A 19,164-nucleotide genomic window follows, 5' to 3' on the forward strand; every position below is an offset into this window, starting at 1 on the left:
ATCTTGCCATTGCCTGCATTGTCGTTGTTGCCACGTGACAGCAAAAAGGACACAAGTTGAGGTACCAAGTCAGTATAGAACACTGATTTACAAGTACTTACACACTGAAATGGCCCATCTAGGAACAGAAAGAGTGTTGAACTTAGCACGAGAACGCTTAGCACGAGAACGCTTAGCACGAGAATGCAACATGACATTGAACACCAAAGTGTGTAAGTGTATCAAACAAAATAAACCCAGTGTAATAACTAGGGCCCCAATGCAACATGTACAAGCTACAGCTCCTTTCCAGATGATTTCAATTGACTATGTGCATTTGGAGAAAAGCAGAGGGGGCTACGAGTACATTTGAGTTATTTTAGATAACTTTACAAAATTTGCACAAGCCTACCCCACCAGAAATAAGTCAGGGAAAACTGCAGCAAAAAAGCTTTTCGATTATTTTTTCTCAAGTTTGGCTTTGTGTCAAAAATCCATCATGATCAGGGAAGAGAGTTTGAAAATCAGTTATTCAGAGCCTAGAAGAACTGTACGGGAATAGCCAATTCCAGAACATCTCCATATCATCCACAGGGGAATCCGGTGGAGAGATTTAACCGTACACTGTTGCACACTAGATGAAGAAAAACAGGCCAGCTGGGGTGATTATCTGAACAATGTCATTCATGCATATAATTGTACCACCAGTGATGCTACTGGGTTCTCACCGTATTTCCTGCTATTTGGAAGGGCTCCACTGCTACCTGTTGACCTTGTCTTTGGGTTACAGATAAAGGAACAGGAGAAATCATACCAGGATTGAGCTAAGAAGTGGCAGCAACAGATGGCTGAAGCCTATGACATCGCCAGTAGAAACATGGAGAAGTCAACAGCAAAGGGAAAAGCCTACTACGATCGGAAGAAAATTAGTTAGTTTCTGGTCTCAGGGGATCGTGTACTGTTGAGGAACATGTCAGAACGTGGGGGGACGGGAAAGCTAAGACCACATTGGGAAGACCAAATACACGTGGTGGTAACCAGGAAAGGTGATGACAGCCCTGTCTATGAGGTAAAACCTGAGAGTGGTACAGGCAGGGCCAGGGTTCTGCATCGCAATATGCTCATGTCATGTAATTCCCTACCATTTGAGGAACCTGTTGAAACACCCGGTAGAGGTCTGTGGAGAAGGGAACCACCCCAGCAAAAGCAGCAAAACGGGGAGAGTGCTGAGTCTGAGAGCTCAGATGAGGATTCTTATCCAGTATTCATCAAAAGGCCACGTAGGGATGAAGAAAGCAGACAGAGTAGCACACAACTAGTACCAGATAATAGTGAGGAACGGGGTCAGACTGATAGAAACTTCACTATGAAGGAGTGCCAGTCCTCAAAAAGATCCCGGAGAGGACAGGGGTAAATATGGAAACAGCTGAGGGCTCATGATGAAGTGGACACTGATTCATTGGGGTCACCCATGACCTTGCCCCGCCGTTCAGCCCGGCAGAGGAGGCCCAGAGACATTTAGGGCTGCCAAGCTCTTATCAGGATACCAACTAGAGATGTTCTGATGTGTATATATTTTCTTGTTTACCTTTACTAATCACAGTGTGATAATGTTTTGTGGGGGTTGCGTCTTTGCCCATAAAGGCAGACTGGACATGTCTAGATAGTTATGGCTGTTAGGCCAGTTTTTCGCCGTTGTTCTCATGACCAGTACTTACATCTTCTGTTTGTTTTGAGGCCAGTGAAATGTTTGGGACAACATTTAGTTTTTGCAGGGGGGTGTTGTAAGGGGCTTAATACAGTTGTATTCCAGCCACTAGGGGGTACTCTGGTGAAGCCCATGGGAAATAAAGAAATACAGTTTAAGTGAATTGGGAAGAGTAAGAATGAAAAACTAAAGAAAGACTGTAAACGGCTGTTACCTGTGCTGACGTGATTAAAAGTGAAGTCAACCATACTTTTCGCATTGTAGTTTATATGATAAGCTCATTGGAAGGGTAACACATACATTTTAGTTAGCCGTACTCTTCAAGGGTTGTTCAAGAGGAAAGCATACGTATAGTGAACTGAATCCAAGCTAAGCATCTTACTCCCAGGTCTGATTTTAGGTAAATGGTCCTCTATAGACAAGGACCAGGTTTAAAATCACTGGTTCAACCATAGTTTTTCAATCTATATAAGCGACTTTACAAACCTGTGAGTGCTGGTAGCTTGCTACTCCTACCACAGCGTCCGGGTGGAGTGGGCCTTCTGATCTGTTTCAGCTTGTCTATCTTCAGGTTCTCTAGTCTCTTTAGGGCCTGAGACGACGTGCCCCCCATCCCTGCCATGCCCTGCCCTCTTCCCCCAGCTTCCCCTCCTCCTCCCGCCCCTCCGTCCTCCAGAGCGGTCAGGTCCTCCAGACTCCCTGCTGCGTTCAGGTTCATCTCCACACCACTGTCGTTGTTGTTCGCGCTCCCCAGTGGAGAACGCTCGCTACTGCAGGACGACTGGCCACCCGGACTGGGCTGAGACTTCTGGAAGAAAGAGAGATGATAATGTAGCTTAATACATGTAGCTTAAAACATTTGGAAGAACTCTATAGCAGCTGGACAGCACAGAGGGCAGGAGTTGAGTAAGAAGATGATTTGATTCTCAGCTCTCCAGTCTAAATCACAGGAGGTTGGTGGCACCTTAATTGGGGATAACAAGGTTGTGGTAATGGCTGGAGTGGAATGGTATCAAATACAAAAAAGACATGGTTTCGATGTGTTTGATGCCATTCCATTTGCTCCGTTCCAGCCATTATTATGAGCCGTCTTCTCCTTCCCTCACTCACCAGAGCAGATTCAGGCGCCAGCAGTTTGCAGTCCTCCCTGTGTCTAGTCTCCTCTTTCTCCAACAGCAGTTCACCAGACTGTCCCCCAGGGGTCAGTGATGAGCCAGGCGGCCGGGGCCCAGTGTCTCCTCGGTGCTTCTTAGTGATGTGAGCCTCAGGGCCGTGGACTGTCTTCACGTGCTTCCGCAGAGAGCTGGGGTCTGTGTAGCGTTTCGTACACCCGGGGATCTTACACACATACGGCTTCTGTAGTGGGACAGGAGGACACAACATGATTGGACATGGAAACAATTCAGGTAGATGTCAGACATTTGTAGCTATTTTAAGTTATTTTTTATGCCATCCATCTTTCAAATAGTCTCCCATGATGTCAAAACATAAGATAAGTCTGTGAGATAAATCATAGATTTCAATGTAATCGATGCTGATAGATCATTCACTAGGCTATTCATAAAACCATTTAAAGCTATAATTTGAGTGAACAATCCCTTTAAGCAGGTGATGATGTCAGCAGTTGGAGAGTGTGATTGATTGACTGAGTGATTGGTTAATTGATTGTACCTCGTTGGAGTGTGTGCGGTTCTGGTGCTTGGCTCTGTCTGAGGCGTTGGAGAAGGCTTTGTTGCATCCCTCGTGTTCACAGACATACGGCTTCTCCCCTGTATGAGACCGCAGGTGGGTCTTCAGGTTCTCCAGGCGAGAGTAGGCCTTATTACAGCCCTCAAACTGAAACAACACATAAAGCATTATAACACAGCTCAAACTGAAACACACAAGTCCCATACTAAGAGTAGGCCTTATTACAGTCCACAAACTGAAAGAGAGGTTAACAATGTCTTATGATACCCATCAAACTGAAACACACATAACGCATTATAACACAGCTCAAACTGAAACAACACATAAAGCATTATAACACAGCTCAAACTGAAACAACACATAAAGCATTATAACACAGCTCAAACTGAAACACACAAGACCCATACTAAGAGTAGGCCTTATTTACAGCCCTCAAACTGAAACAACACATAAAGCATTATAACACAGCTCAAACTGAAACACACAAGACCCATACTAAGAGTAGGCCTTATTACAGCCCACAAACTGAAACAGACGTTAACATTGTCTTATAATACCCATCAAACTGAAACACACATAACACATTACAACACAGCTCAATCTTACAGTACATTAGGAAAGTGTTCAGACCCCTTACCTTTATCCACATTTTGTTACGTTATAGCCTTATTCTAAAATTGATTAAATAATTCCCCCCCTCATCAATCTACACACAATACCCCATAATGACAAAATGAAAACAAAATGAAAAGCTGCCTATATAAGATCCCATAGTAGACAGTGCATGTCAGAGCATAAACCAAGCCATGAGGTCGAAGGAACTGTCCATAGAGCTCCGAGACAGGATTGTGTCGAGGCATAGATCTGGGGAAGGGTACCAAAACATTTCTGCAGCATTGAAGGTCTCCAAGAACACAGTGGCCTCCAGTATTCTTAAACGGAAGAAGTTTGAAACAACCAAGACTCTTTCTAGAGCTGGCTGCCTGGCCAACCAGAGCCATCGAGGGAGAAGGGCATTGTTCAGGGAGGTGACCAAGAACCCGATGATCCCTCTGAGAGAGTTCCAGAGTTCCTCTGTGGAGATGGGAGAACCTTCCAGAAGGACAACCATCTTTGCAGCACTCCACCAATCAGGCCTTTATGGTAGAGTGGCCAGACGGAAGCCACTCCTCAGTAAAAAACATTGATGAAGGGAAAAAAACAATTTAATCAATTTTAGAATAAGACTAACATAAAGTGTGGAGAAGTCAAAGGGGGAGTCTGAATACCTTCCGAATACATTGTATAATATCCCTCAAACTGAAACTATAGACTCACATCTTATTACAGCCCTCAAACTGAAACACACATAACACATTATAACACAGCTCAAACTGAAACACACATACTGTACAAATACCAATAGGTAATGTAGACTGAAAGACAAGGTCTGATGTAATCACTGTCGGGTAGCACATTTCGATTAAAGCCACATACATGCACTGTGAGTATACTACCTATACTGTGTTTCTCTCTCAAACTGATCTATGAAATTCATTATTTGATGAATTTGAAATTTGAGTCTAAACTGAATTTGAATTCATTCAACAATCAATTTCAAAGCTCAGTTTGCGAGAGAGCGATCAGGATACTGTAGTATACTCACAGTACACTTATGAGGTTTCTCTCCTGTGTGCCTGCGCATGTGAACCACCAGCATGTACTGGGCCTTGAAAGGTCTCTGCTCCCTGGAACACTCCTGCCAGTGGCACACAAACTCCTTCTTCTCTCCATGGATGTGCTCGTTGTTTATGTGCTGTTGAAGACAAAGGAATGTTATTATTGATTTACACGGACCCTGTGTTTTGGACCATAGTTGGAGACCGCTACTCGAGACAGACTCAAACCAATGGTTCCCTTCCTTTCCCTTCTCTCATACAGTGTGTATATGTAAGGCCAATACTTTTTCCTCATGACCTGACCAGAAAAACTCTGGGCCCTAACTAGTGCCGGGGGCCCCGAGATTATCCAGGCCAAGTCACGTAGTCAGGAAAGCCTCCTGTCCTGTCCATACTCACGTGGACTAGCTGCTCCTGCGTGTCAAACTCCTTGCTGCAGCTCTCCCAGTGGCAGTTGGTCTCATAGATGGCCTCTGGTTCCGGTTTATCCTCCTTATCCAGATCCTCCCGCCCCTCCAGCAGACCCATCAGAGGATCCTGGGTAGAGGTCAATGGTCACGGGTCATTGGTTAGAAGTCAGGGTTCAACACAACAGGAAGTACATGGGCAGTTCTCAGATGAGCAACATTAAATACACATAGTTGAAACAGTTGTTGAAACACATAGCACACACACACATGCAGGTGCATACACACAATCTCTCTCTCTCTCTCTCTCACAATGACAATCTCACACATTTTGTTCGCAAAATGTTTTAAAATTGTGATAGAGTGTTACCATGTGTGATTGAGTGTGTTGTGTAACCTGTTACCTGTGTGTTATGTTCTTCATTAAATATGTACATTTTAGTCATTTAGCAGACACTCTTATCCAGTGCATTTAGTGCATTCATCTTAATTTTAGATACTCTTTAAAGGTAGGGTTTCAGATGTTTTCGGAAGACTCAGCTACCTTAGCTTTAGGGGGAAGCTGGTTTCACCTTTGCTGGGCTGAGCGGGAGATGCCCTCCCGAAGGGGTGGGAGAGCAAAGAGACCAGAGGTAGCAGAACGGAGTACTCAGGTTGGGTTTAGGGTTTGCTGCTTGCTGCTCCATAGGCAAGTACCATGGTCTTGTAGTGGATGAAAGCTTTGACTGCCCAGCCAAGACAGAGTTGCAGTAGCCCAGACGGGAGATGACAATTGCATGGATTAGGGCCTGCGCCGATTCGTTTGTGAGGTAGGGTCGTACGCTACGGATGTTGTAGAGCATAAACCTGCCGGGGCAAGTATCTACTTTGATGTTTGCAAGGTTCTTTGCATTCTGGGAGGGGGACACCATAGAGTGGTCAACCATGATGGAGATGTTTTGGAGCCGGCAGGCCTTCCCACGGGAGCAAGAGCAGCTCTGTCTTGTTGAGCTGGAGGTGGGGGGCCGACATCCAAGCTGAGACATGAGCCTAGAACCGAGCCCCGGGGGACACCAGTAGTGAGAGTATTTGGTGCAGACACAGATCCTCTCCACATCACCTGGTAGGAGCAGCCTGAGATGCCCAGACATGAGAGGGTGGAGAGGAGGACATGATGGTTCATGCTGTCGAAGGCAGCGGATAGATCTAGGAGGATGAGAACTGAGGAGAAAGAGTCAGCTTTGGCAGTGCAGCAAGCCTCCGTGACACAGAGGAGAGCAGTCTTGGTTGAGTGACCCGTCTTGAACTGGTTAGGGTCAAGAAGATCGTTCTGAGACAGTTGTCAGAAAGTGTTTTGGAAAGAAAAGAAAGAGGGGATACCGGTCTGTAGTTTTTATTTTTTTTTTTACATCAGAGGGATTGAATGTTTGTTTATTGAGGAGGGGAGCGACTCTAGCCATTTTGTGGTCAGAGGGGATGCAGCCAGTGGTCAGGGATGAGTTGATGAGGAAAGTGAGGTCTCCAGAGATGGTCTGGAGAAGGGAGACGGGGATGGGGCTAAGCGGGCAAGTTTTCGGGCGGCCAGACCTCACTAGTCGCAGGATTTCATCTGGAGAGAGAGGGGAGAAAGAGGTCCGGGCGTAGGGTAGATCTGTGCGAGTGGGACAGTGGACTCAATAGGCTGAGTGAATGAGGAGCGGATGTTGTCAACCTTCTTTTCAAAGTGTGTGTGTGTGTGTTTTGTGTGCAGAAAATTTCATTCTTACGGGTCAGACCCACAGAGAAATCACAGTTTTACCTGATTTTTGCTTCGCATAAATACTCCCAGCCACAAGGGGGCAGTAGCTTGTTTGGCTTGTGCCTGCTGTAGCTAATGTAAGCTAACTGGCAAGCTGCGCTAATGTTGTTGCTAGCTAGCTAGAATTTGTAGTAAGCCCTTATTGACACTAACCAGATGACCACAACTAAATAACTGGTGTAGGTAGCAACATTATAATTAAATCACAATGGATTTGTTTTTGAATGAAGCGGATGCCTGTTAGCTGTCGAGAGTCGGTGGAGTAGCTAGCTAGCTATGTTGTGCTAACCATTTAGCTAAAATTAGATAGCAAGCGAACTGGCATTGGCAGTACGGGATAATGGAAAGTGAAATCAATTATTGGTAGAAAGCTAGCTTGGTAAAGGCAAGCAGTTAGTGTTGTGTGCATTGTGCTGCACTCACCACCCCATTAGTTTCATATTTACTGTATGTGACTTCCTGGCTCAGTTATCAAGCTAACGTTAACTATTTAGCTAGCTAACAAAATGAGCAGGTGCATATTATCAAACTGAACCTAACAAAAATATATTTATTCAGACACAAAACTCCTTAGCTAGATGTAAAAGGAGTAAAGGATTAAAAACATATGTTTCAGTAAGAACAATACAGATGAAAAGGGGGTGGATAACACCGGGAAATGTGCCGTATTTTGTCCCTTTTTCTTGTCACTTCTGTCAGCTCCAGCGCATGGAGATTTGTGCTCTCTGATTGGCTCAAAATCAAGTTCTTGGCCACTGACGAGCGTTGCGATTCTACAAGCATAATAAATGGCAGGATCGTTGGTACCAGGTCAGTACACAGCAGGGATAGCTTTTGTTCTAGCAAGAGAAGGAACAGCCTCCTATTGTGCTAAGCACAGTACCTATCTGCAGTCAGATTTCTCGGTGTGCCTGTATCGGTAAGGGACCTACTATTTTTTTTCAAAAATTTTATGGGTCTAATCATAGAATTACATATAGAATCCCTATTTATTTAGCATAATCTCCGTGGGCCTAATTGGCAAGTAAAAATATTTCGTAACTTTGATCATGCATTACCTTTTAATGTGGCATAAATACAACCAGTCATGATGAATTTCATCTGATTGTCAAACAATCACTTCAAAAGGTCGCTCCTGTTGGCTACCCGCGCACGTTTTCCACTCACAAAATAAATCCAGCATCCAAACTGTGCACCCGCAAATTGATGAATGGAAAGAGACATCTGTAACAAAAAACCTGAAGTTGTAATGTCATTCAGCGATTCATGCATCAGCTATCTCGGTCTCGGCTCACCGAACCACAACACAATTTGGAGGGTATACTGCCCGTTTTCAAGTAAGTTGTCATTTATGTATGCAGCTGACATGTGGTAATGTTAAATAATGGTGTAATTGCCTATAGTTTTCTTGGCATTACATTTTAATTATTGTAATAGGCTCACGTATGACGTACCCCAACTATTTATTTTCCTGGGATACCATACTGGACCATACCAAACTGGCTTACTTTTTTATTGTTTTATTTCACCTTTATTTAACCAGGTAGGCAAGTTGAGAACAAGTTCTCATTTACAATTGCGACCTGACCAAGATAAAGCAAAGCAGTTCGACACATACAACGACAGAGTTACACATTGAGTAAAACAAACATACAGTCAATAATACAGTAGAAACAAGTCTATATACGATGTGAGCAAATGAGGTGAGATAAGGGAGGTAGGTAAAGGCAAAAAAAAGAGAGTTGTTTGGGCTAAATTATAGGTGGGTTATGTACAGGTGCAGTAATCTGTGAGCTGCTCTGACAGTTGGTGCTTAAAGCTAGTGAGGGAGATAAGTGTTTCCAGTTTCAGAGATTTTTGTAGTTCGTTCCAGTCATTGGCAGCAGAGAACTGGAAGGAGAGGCGGCCAAAGAAAGAATTGGTTTTGGGGATGACCAGAGATATATCTGCTGGATTGCGTGCTAACAGGTGGGTGATGCTATGGTGACCAGCGAGCTGAGTTAAGGGGGGACTTTACCTAGCGGGGTCTTGTAGATGACATGGAGCCAGTGGGTTTGGCGACGAGTATGAAGCGAGGGCCAGCCAACGAGAGCGTACAGGTCACAATGGTGGGTAGTATATGGGGCTTTGGTGACAAAACGGATGGCACTGTGATAGACTGCATCCAATTTGTTGAGTAGGGTATTGGAGGCTATTTTGTAAATGACACCAAAGTCGAAGATTGATAGGATGGTCAGTTTTACAAGGGTATGTTTGGCAGCATGAGTGAAGGATGCTTTGTTGTGAAATAGGAAGCCAATTCTAGATTTAACTTTGGATTGGAGATGTGGGTCTGGAAGGAGAGTTTACAGTCTAACCAGACACCTAGGTATTTGTAGTTGTCCACATATTCTAAGTCAGAGCTGTCCAGAGTAGTGATGTTGGACAGGCGGGCAGGTGCAGGCAGCGATCGGTTGAAGAGCATGCATTTAGTTTTACTTGTATTTAAGAGCAATTGGAGGCCACGGAAGGAGAGTTGTATGGCAATTGAAGCTTGCCTCGAGGGTTGTTAACACAGTGTCCAAAGAAGGGCCAGAAGTATACAGAATGGTGTCGTCTGCGTAGAGGTGGATCAGAGACTCACCAGCAGAAAGAGCGACATCATTGATGTATACAGAGAAGAGAGTCGGTCCAAGAACTGAACCCTGTCACCCCTGGTTGTGTGTGTATTGTGGATAGTGTAGTGTAGTGTAACCTATTACTTGTATGTTATGTGTGTGTAATGAGCGTAGTGTTACCTGAGGTTGTGTGTGTATGTGTGTGTGTGTGTGTGTGTGTGTGTGTGTGTGTGTGTGTGTAGTGTAACCTGTTACCTGTGTGCCAGTAGAGGATGGGCTGGCCATGTCACCCTCAGACCTTTCCTCCAGACTCTTAATGTTGATCCCATCCATCACACTACCCAGCACTGGCTCTGTCTTTAGCTACACACACACAGAAGCAAAGACAGGATTGTACTCAGTTACAACATTGGTACGTTAGAATGTCTGGTAAAACATCACAATGCCCAATACCACCTCTGTTTTTGGCTAGACACAGAGAAACAGGTCAGGACTATATAGAGCCAATTCTTGTTCACCATCAAACGTTGCGTTCGAGTGATGCGCACATATCCTGACATCAAAAGATATGCAGGATTGCTAACCCTATGCTTGTAAACATGCCATTAATAAGTACAATAATGATTGAGTGTCCATATTTGTTTTGCTACTAAGTAAACCTCCAGTTATTCTCCATTATTTCACCCATTAAAACTTCTCCCCATCCCAAGTTGGGTTGTCGTCCCAGTGACTGGCAGACCACCCCTGTCTCCCTGGATCCCAGGGCCCCTGAGAGCCGTCCTTCAAAAAGAGCACACAGTGAAAACGGGCGGTATACCCTCCAAATTGTGTTGCAGTTTGACGAGAACATTAACATTTTGCCAAGGTGGAGAAAAGTGGCCAAGACCGAGACGCGTGTACAACAGTGGATGCATCAATCGCTGAATGCCATTACAATTTCAGTTTTTTTGTTACAGATGTCTCTTTCCAAATTGCAGTGCACTGTTTGGATTTATTTTGTGAGTGGACAAACGTGCGCGGGTAGCCAACAGGAGCGATCTTTTGAAGTGATTCTTTGACAATCAGATGAACACATCATGACTGGTTGTGTTTAGCAGTGCAAATACCATGGTACAGCTATATGAACACTCAATCGTGATGGTACTTTTTAATGGTAAGTTTACAAACATATATTATGATAACTAGAACTGAAACTTTTCATTATGTTAAATTGTTAAATAAGTATAGCTAGTTATAATTGTAATGGCTTAGCAGATAAGAGAAGGAATATAATATCTATTGTTTACAGGAAACTCATTCAACAATTTCAGATGAGGTTTGTAGAAAAAGGACAGGGGGTATATATATTCTTCCACGGGCAAAGAAACTCAATTTATTAACAACTATTTTGATCAGAATGTGCAAATTGTCCAAACAGATTGGCACGGTAGATGGATTATTTAAAAAAAATATTGGACCGTAAACAGATTTGGATCATTAATCTATACAGTCAAAATAATGATGATCCATGCTTCTTTGAAAATATATATAATACTTTATCAAACCTACAAGCAATACAATACTAAATTATTAGGGTGGGAGATTATAATAGGGTTTTAAATACCTCAATGGACCGTAAAGTAAATCACACTACGAACTTTCATGCACTTAAGGAAATCATGAACATCATGGATATATTGGAACTAGTGGATATATGGAGGCTTAAATATCCTGACCTAGTGAGATATACATGGCGGATGCTCAATCAAAGTAGTCGTCTTGACTACTTTCTTATGTCATTCTCGTGGGACAAAAATATAAAAATGTTGATAGGGGACAGAATGCAGTTGGACCATAAAATAATTGGCGTATACATTCCTCTTACAGAATTTCCACATGGGTGAGGATATTGGAAATGTAATCAAAGCCTATTGGATGATAACATGATTTTAAGTAGGACAGAATATTTTTACCTGACTTTTGCCAACATTACATTAGTACAGAAGATCCCTTTATTGTATAGGACACATTTAAATGTGCCTTTAGAGGCCATGCAATTCAATACTAAAACATAAGCAATTTAGGTCAAAAGAGTCCATATTAACAAAGGAAATAGAAGGACGAAGAGTACAGATAGATAGCAATAAAAACCGTACCATAGAGGCACATAATAAGTTGGTGTAAGGTTCTGCTTTCCTTTTCTTAGTCAACCTTGTGTTCTTTTTCTTTGTGTTCTTGAACGTAGCCCTGTTTCTCTGTGTTCTGGAACTTAGTCCTGTCTTTCATTTTTGTTTATTGATTTCAACTGTGTTCGTTTCTCACCTGGTCTCATCAGCTCCCTATTTAGTTCAGTTCTTTCTGTTTGTATGGTTGTGAGGTATTGTTTGTTTTTGATTACCTACCTGTGTTTGACCATTGCCTGCCTGTGACCATGACTCCTGCCTTCTGTGACGGCTTAATAAACATCTGTGCGTGAATCTACACATTTCCTCCACGAGCATTCATTACAGTTAGAGGAAAAATAAATGGAGGAACTTATTCAAGAAAGATCAAGTGTAATAAACTCAAAGAAATGTCCTCTCAATGTCAAATCAGTTTATTTTCAGCAAACATAGCATGTGTAAATATTTGTATGAACATAACAAGACAACTGACATTAAACTGAACAAGTTCCACAGACATGTGACTAACATAAATTGATTAATGTGTCCCTGAACAAAGAGGGGGGTTCAAAAGTAATAGTCAGTATCTGGTGTGGCCACCAGCTGCAATAAGTACTGCAGTGCTTCTCCTCATGGACTGCAACAGATGTGTCAGTTCTTGCTGAGAGGTGTTACCCCACTCTTCACCAAGGCACCTACAAGTTCCCGGACATTTCTGGGGGGAATGGTCCTAGCCCTCACCCTCCGATCCAACAGGTCACAGACGTGCTCAATGTGATTGAGATTCGGGCTCTTCGCTGGCCATGGCAGAACACTGCCATTCCTGTCTTGCAGGAAATCATGCACAGAATGAGCAGCATGGCTGGTGTCATTGTCATACTGGAATGTCATGTCAGGATGAGCCTGCAGGAGTGGTACCACATGAGGGTTGAGGATGTCTTCCCAGTAACGCACAGTTGAGATTGCCTGCAATGACAACAAGCTCAGTCCGATGATGCTGTGACACACCGCCCCAGACCATGACGGACCCTACACCTCGAAATTAATCCCGCTCAAGAGTACAGGCCTCGGTGTAACGCTCATTTCTTCGATGATAAACGCGAATCCGACCATCACCCCTGGTGAGACAAAACTGCGACTCGTCAGTGAAGAGCACTTTTTGCTAGTCCTGTCTGGTCTAGCGATGGTGGGTTTGTGCCCATAGGCGACGTTGTTGCCGGTGATGTCTGGTGAGGACCTGCCTTACAACAGGCCTACAAGCCCTCAATCCAACCTCTCTCAGCCTATTGAGGACAGTCTGAGCACTGATGGAGGAATTGTGCGTTCCTGGTGTAACTCGGGTAGTTGTTGTTGCCATCCTGTACCTGTCCCTCAGGTGTGATGTTCAGATGTACCGATCCTGTGCAGGTGTTGTTACACGTGGTCTGCCACTGCAAGGACGTTCAGCTGTCCATCCTGTCTCCCTGTAGCGCTATCTTAGGCGTCTCATAGTACGGACATTGCAATTTATTGCCTTGGCTACATCTGCAGTCCTCATGCCTCCTTGCAGTATGCCTAAGGCACGTTCACGCAGATGAGCTGGGACCCTGGGCATCTTTCTGTTGGTGTTTTTCAGAGTCAGTAGAAAGGTCTCTTTTAGTGTCCTAAGTTTTCATAACTGTGACCTTAATTGCCTTGTCTGTTCATTAATTGTTTGTGGTTCATTGAATAAGCACGGGAAACAGTGTTTAAACCCTTTACAATGAAGATCTGTAAAGATCTTTAGATTTTTACAAATTATCTTTGAAGACAGGGTCCTGAAAAAGGGATGTTTCTTTTTTTGCTTAGTTTATATTGTATAAAATAAAGCAACCCTGATGGAATACGGGGAAAATGCACTATTATTTTTTAAATCTTCCACATAGAAATGCTTCCAAAAATAATTTTCTGAAACTTGTTACAAATGGAGTCACCTATGATTCACCAAACTATATTTTGAAAGAGGAAGCAAATACTTTAAGCATATGTTCCAGTCTCCTCCATCTCCACTAACTGAAGTTAATGGTATGGATTTGTTTCTATTAATAATGTAAAATTAACAGCTGTGCAGAAAGACTCATGTGAAGGCCATATTACAGAGGAGGAACTTCTTGACGCTATTAAAGCATTCAAGGATCTGCCTCTTAAGGATCCAGACTTTTTTTCCCACCTAAAATGACCTACCCAACTCTAACTGCCTGTAGCTCAGGCCTTGAAGCAAGGATATGCATATTCTTGGTACCATTTGAAAGGAAACACTTTGAAGTTTGTGGAAATGTGAAAGGAATGTAGGAGAATATAACACATTAGAGCTGGTAAAAGATAATACAAAGAAAATAAACTGTTATTTTGTATTTTTTTGTACCATCTTTGAAATGCAAGAGAAATGCCATAATGTGTTATTCCAGCCCAGGTGCAATTTAGATTTTGGCCACTAGATGGCAGCAATGTATGCACAAAGTTTTAGACTGATTCAATGAACAATTGAATTTCTGTTCAAAATTTTGAATCAAGACTGTGCCTAATTTGTTTATTAATAACTTTTCATATTCAAAATTGTGCACTCTTCTCAAACAATATGGTATTATTTCACTGTAATAGCTACTGTAAATTGGACAGTGCAGTTAGCTTAAATTCTTGTTAATTAGTCTTTCTGCCAATATCAGATACAACCTCATGCTAATTGCATTAGCCTACGTTAGCTCAACCATCCGGGAAAACTCCTGTGCTGGAAGGCATACCAGTTGAGGTATACCAAACCTTTTTTGATGTACTCAGAGGACCGTTATTAGCATGTTTTAACCACTCCTATCAAAATGGTAGATTGTCAGATACTCAACAAGAAGGTCTGATTTCATTAATACTGAAACAGGATGCAAGGTAAATATAAAGATCCAGTTCATTAAAATTGGAGGCCCCTTACACTTCAGTGTTGTGATGCAAAATGCATACCGCATAGAATTAAAAAGGTTTTGGCAGATATTATTCTACCAAATCAGACAGGTTTTTAACATGGACGATACATTGTAGATAATATAAGACAAGTACTGGATACAATAGAACAATATTAAAAATCTGGAAAACCAGGCCTTGTATTCATAGCTGACTTGAAAAGGCTTTTGATGAAGTACAACTGGAATCTATATATAAATGCCTGGAATATTTCAATTTTGGTAAAGCTCTTATACAATGGGTTAAAGTTATGTATAGTAATCCTAGGTTTAAAATAGTAAATAATGGCTACTTCTCAAAAACTATTAAACCGTCAAGAGGAGTAAAACAAGGTTGTCCTCTACTGTTTTATCTATTGATTGTGGCCATCAAAATGTTAGCTATTAAAATATGTATAATTGCGTTGGAGGAGATTGGCTGCCGTTTTACGGGTACTTAACCAATTGTGCTATTGTGTTTTTTAGCGTTATTTGTAACTTATTTTGTACATAATGTTTCTGCCACCGTTTCTTATGACCGAAAAGAGCTTCTGGATATCAGAACAGTGATTACTCACCTCGTACTGGACAAAGATTTTTTTATTTAACGAGTCAGACACCGGGCAAGGCCCAAATCCCTGTCATTCGCATGAAGAAGAGAGAGAGAGCTATAGGGGACGTGGGTCTGGGTGCCTTGTAAGAATCTGACACCGAGTGGGTAACCTGCCTCTACCTTCCGTACTATTAGCCAACGTGCAATCATTGAATAATAAACTGGATGAGCTCCGATCAAGAATATCCTACCAATGTGACATTAAAAACTGTAATATCTTATGTTTCACCGAGTTGTGGCTGAACGACGACAGGGATAACATACAGCTGGCTGGGTTTTTCGTGCATCGGCAAGATAGAACAGCTGCCTCCGGTAAGACAAGGGGTGGCAGTCTGTCTCTATTTGTCAATAACAGCTGGTGCACGAAATCTAATATTAAGGAAGTCTTGAGGTTTTACTCACCTAAGGTAGAGTATCTCATGATAAGCTGTAGTCCACACTATTTGCCAAGAGATTGTTCATCTATATTTTTCGTTGCTGTCTATTTACCCCACAAACCGATGCTGGCACCAAGATCGTACTCAATGAGCTGTATAAGGCCATAAGCAAACAAGAAAATGCTCATCCAGAGGCGGCACTCCTAGTTGACAGGGACTTTAATGCAGGTAAACTTAAACATGTTTTACCTCATTTCTACCAGAATGTTACATGTGCAACAAGAGGAAAAAAACTCTAGACCCCCTTTACTCCACACACACAGACGCGTACAAAACTCTCCCTCGCCCTTCACTTGGCAAATCTGACCATACCTATATCCTCCTGATTCCTGCTTACAAGCAAAAATTAAAGCAAGAAGTACCAGTGACTCGCTCTATATGCAAGTGGTCAGATGAAGCAGATGCTAAGCTACAGGATTCTTTTGCTAGCACAGATTAGAATATGTTCCGGGATTCTTCCGATGGCTTTGAGGAGTTCACCAAATCAATCACTGGTTTCATCAATAAGTGCATAGATGAGGTCGTCCCCAAGGTAACCGTATGTACATACCCCAAACAGAAACCACGGATTATAGGTAACATCCGCACTGACCTAAATTGTGGAGCTGCTGCTTTCAAGGAGCGGGACTCCAACTCTGATGCTTTTAAGAAATCCCTCTATGCCCTCCGACGAACCATCAAACAGGCAAAGCGTCAATACAGGACTAAGATTTAATCCGAGCATGCGCTGACCAACTGGCAAGTGTCTTCACTGACACTTTCAATTTATCCCTGACCGAGTCTGTAATACCAACATGTTTCAAGCAGACCACCATAGTCGCTATGGCCTACTTGATCCTGGACTTCCTGACAGGCTGCCCCGGGTGGTAAGGGTAGGTAACAACACATCTGCCATCATGATCCTCAACACGGGGGCCCCTCAGGGGTGCGTGCTCAGTCCTCTCCCATACTCGTTGTTCACCCATGACTGCTTGGCCAAGCACGACTCCAACAAGATTAAGTTTAATGATGACACAACAGTGGTAGGCCTGATCACCGACAGGGATGAGACAGCCTATAGGGAGGAGGTCAGAGACTTGGCAGTGTGGTGCCAGGATAGCAACCTCTACCTCAACGTGATCAAGACAAAGGAGATGATCGTGGACTACAGGAAAAGGTGGACCGAACAAGTCCCCATTCTCATTGACGGGGCTCTAGTGTCCACGTCACCAACAAACTATCATGGTCCAAACACACCAAGACAGTCGTGAAGAGGACACGACAATGCCTATTCCCCCTCAGGAGACTGAAAAGATTCTGCATTGGGTTCTCAGATCCTCAAAATGTTTTACAGCTGCACCATCGAGAGCATCCTGACGGGTTGCATCACCGCCTGGCACTGCTCGGCCTCTGACCGCAAGGCACTACAGAAGGTAGTGCATACGGCCCAGTACATCACTGGGGCCAGCTTCCTTTCATCCAGGACCTCTATACCAGGCAGTGTCCGAGGAAGGCCCTAAAAATTGCCACAGATGCCAGCCTAGTCATAGACTGTTCTCTCTGCTACAGCACGGCAACCGGTAACGGTGCCAAGTCTAGGTCCAAAAGGCTTCTTAAAACCTCTTAAGCCTACCCCCTACTTTTTCAAACATTCTGTTAAAAATCGCGCAACATTTTGGCGTCCTGCTACTCATGCCAGGAATATAGTATATGCATATGATTAGTATGTGTGTATAGAAAACACTCTCTCGTTTCTAAAACTGGTTAAATCACGGCTGTGACTATAACAGAACGTCTGTTTCATCGAAAAGCGCAGGAAAATCTGATCACTGAAAGTGGAAAAAAATATCCATGCGCCACTTCAACCCATTGTTAAAGGTGAACCGTATTAAATGAGGCCGAGGTTGCAGTACCTACAGCTTCCACAGGATGTATAGAGTCTTCTCATTTGATTCGGATTTGATTCTTGGTAGAACCGACCCAAGGGAACCGATTCCCTCCGACCTCCAACTTGATGTATTGGCTGAGTTTTTCCGGACATTTTTTCCAGACGACCACCTATCGAATTTACATCGCCTCCTGATGATTTTTATCGCTTATTAACGTGTACTAATACCTAAAGTTGCATTAGAAAAGTATTTCGAAGTGTTTTGTGAAAGTTTATCGTCGACTTTTTAACTTTAAAAAAATGACGTTACGTTATGAAACGCTATTTTTTTCTGTTTATCACACAGTCTTCATAGATCGATATCTAGGCTATATATGGACCGATTTAATCGAAAAAATGACCCAGTATTGATTATGGGACATCAAGGAGTGCCAACAAAGAAGATGGTCAAAGGTAATGAATGTTTTATATTTTATTGTGCGGTTTGTGTAGCGCCGACTATGCTAATTATTTTGTTTACATCTCCTACGGGTCTTTTGGGGTGTTACATGCTATCAGATAATAGCTTCTCATGCTTTCGCCGAAAAGCATTTTAAAAATATGACTTGGTGCCTGGATTCACAACGAGTGTAGCTTTAATTCAATACCAAGCATGTGTATTTTAATGAACGTTTGCGTTTTAACTAATACTATTAGCGTTTAGCGTAGCGCATTTGCATTTCCAGAGCTCTAGTTGGGACGTCTGCGTCTCAAGTAGGAGCAAGAGTTAACAGCTTCTATCCCCAGCCATAAGACTCCTGAACAGCTAATCAAATGGATACCCAGACTATTTGCATTGACCATTGAACTTTATCTTACCTCTCTGGATTACAACCAAATTATAATAAGTGTACTATATTACATATTGGATCACTAAAAAAAATAGAACTTTTAGATTTACCAATAAATAATAAGGTCTGACGGTGATGTGGACATACTCAGTATTCATATCCCGAAATAAAAATGTCTCACTATGATACATTTTAATAGAAAGTTAGCAAAAAAAGGAAAATACCTGTGTATTTGTGGAACAATCACCCTTATTAACTCTCTAGTTGTTTCTTATGGCCTTGCCTACACCTAGCGACCTGTTTTTGTGTGTTAAAAAAATTAATAATTATGCGCAAAAAAATATTAAATTTGATTTGGAATGGCAAGCCAGTCCAAATTAAACAGGCCTATTTATATCATAAATATGAATTCGGAGGGTAGAAATGATTAAATATTATAGCATTAGATCTCTCACTAAAGGCTTCAGTCATAAAAAGTTATACTTAAATCCGAACTGGTTCTCTTGCAGATTA

The 19,164-nt window shown here is 42.6% G+C and overlaps 1 protein-coding gene across 2 annotated transcripts in view; it reads right to left on the bottom strand.

The window, feature by feature from the left end:
* Nucleotides 1–19,164, bottom strand: part of gli1 (GLI family zinc finger 1) — a 121,045-nt gene that overhangs the window by 18,025 nt on the left and 83,856 nt on the right. For both annotated transcript variants that reach the window (XM_042324183.1, XM_024426426.2), the window contains 6 exons: nucleotides 10,071–10,178; nucleotides 5,434–5,571; nucleotides 5,022–5,171; nucleotides 3,359–3,523; nucleotides 2,798–3,043; nucleotides 2,174–2,495 (listed from right to left, as the gene is read on the bottom strand). In XM_042324183.1, coding sequence (XP_042180117.1) covers nucleotides 2,174–2,495; nucleotides 2,798–3,043; nucleotides 3,359–3,523; nucleotides 5,022–5,171; nucleotides 5,434–5,571; nucleotides 10,071–10,178 — 1,129 coding nt within the window. The remainder of the gene's footprint in view (nucleotides 1–2,173; nucleotides 2,496–2,797; nucleotides 3,044–3,358; nucleotides 3,524–5,021; nucleotides 5,172–5,433; nucleotides 5,572–10,070; nucleotides 10,179–19,164) is intronic.

The sequence above is a fragment of the Oncorhynchus tshawytscha genome, linkage group LG07 (genome assembly GCF_018296145.1).
Source record: "Oncorhynchus tshawytscha isolate Ot180627B linkage group LG07, Otsh_v2.0, whole genome shotgun sequence".
NCBI classification, from domain to species: domain Eukaryota; kingdom Metazoa; phylum Chordata; class Actinopteri; order Salmoniformes; family Salmonidae; genus Oncorhynchus; species Oncorhynchus tshawytscha.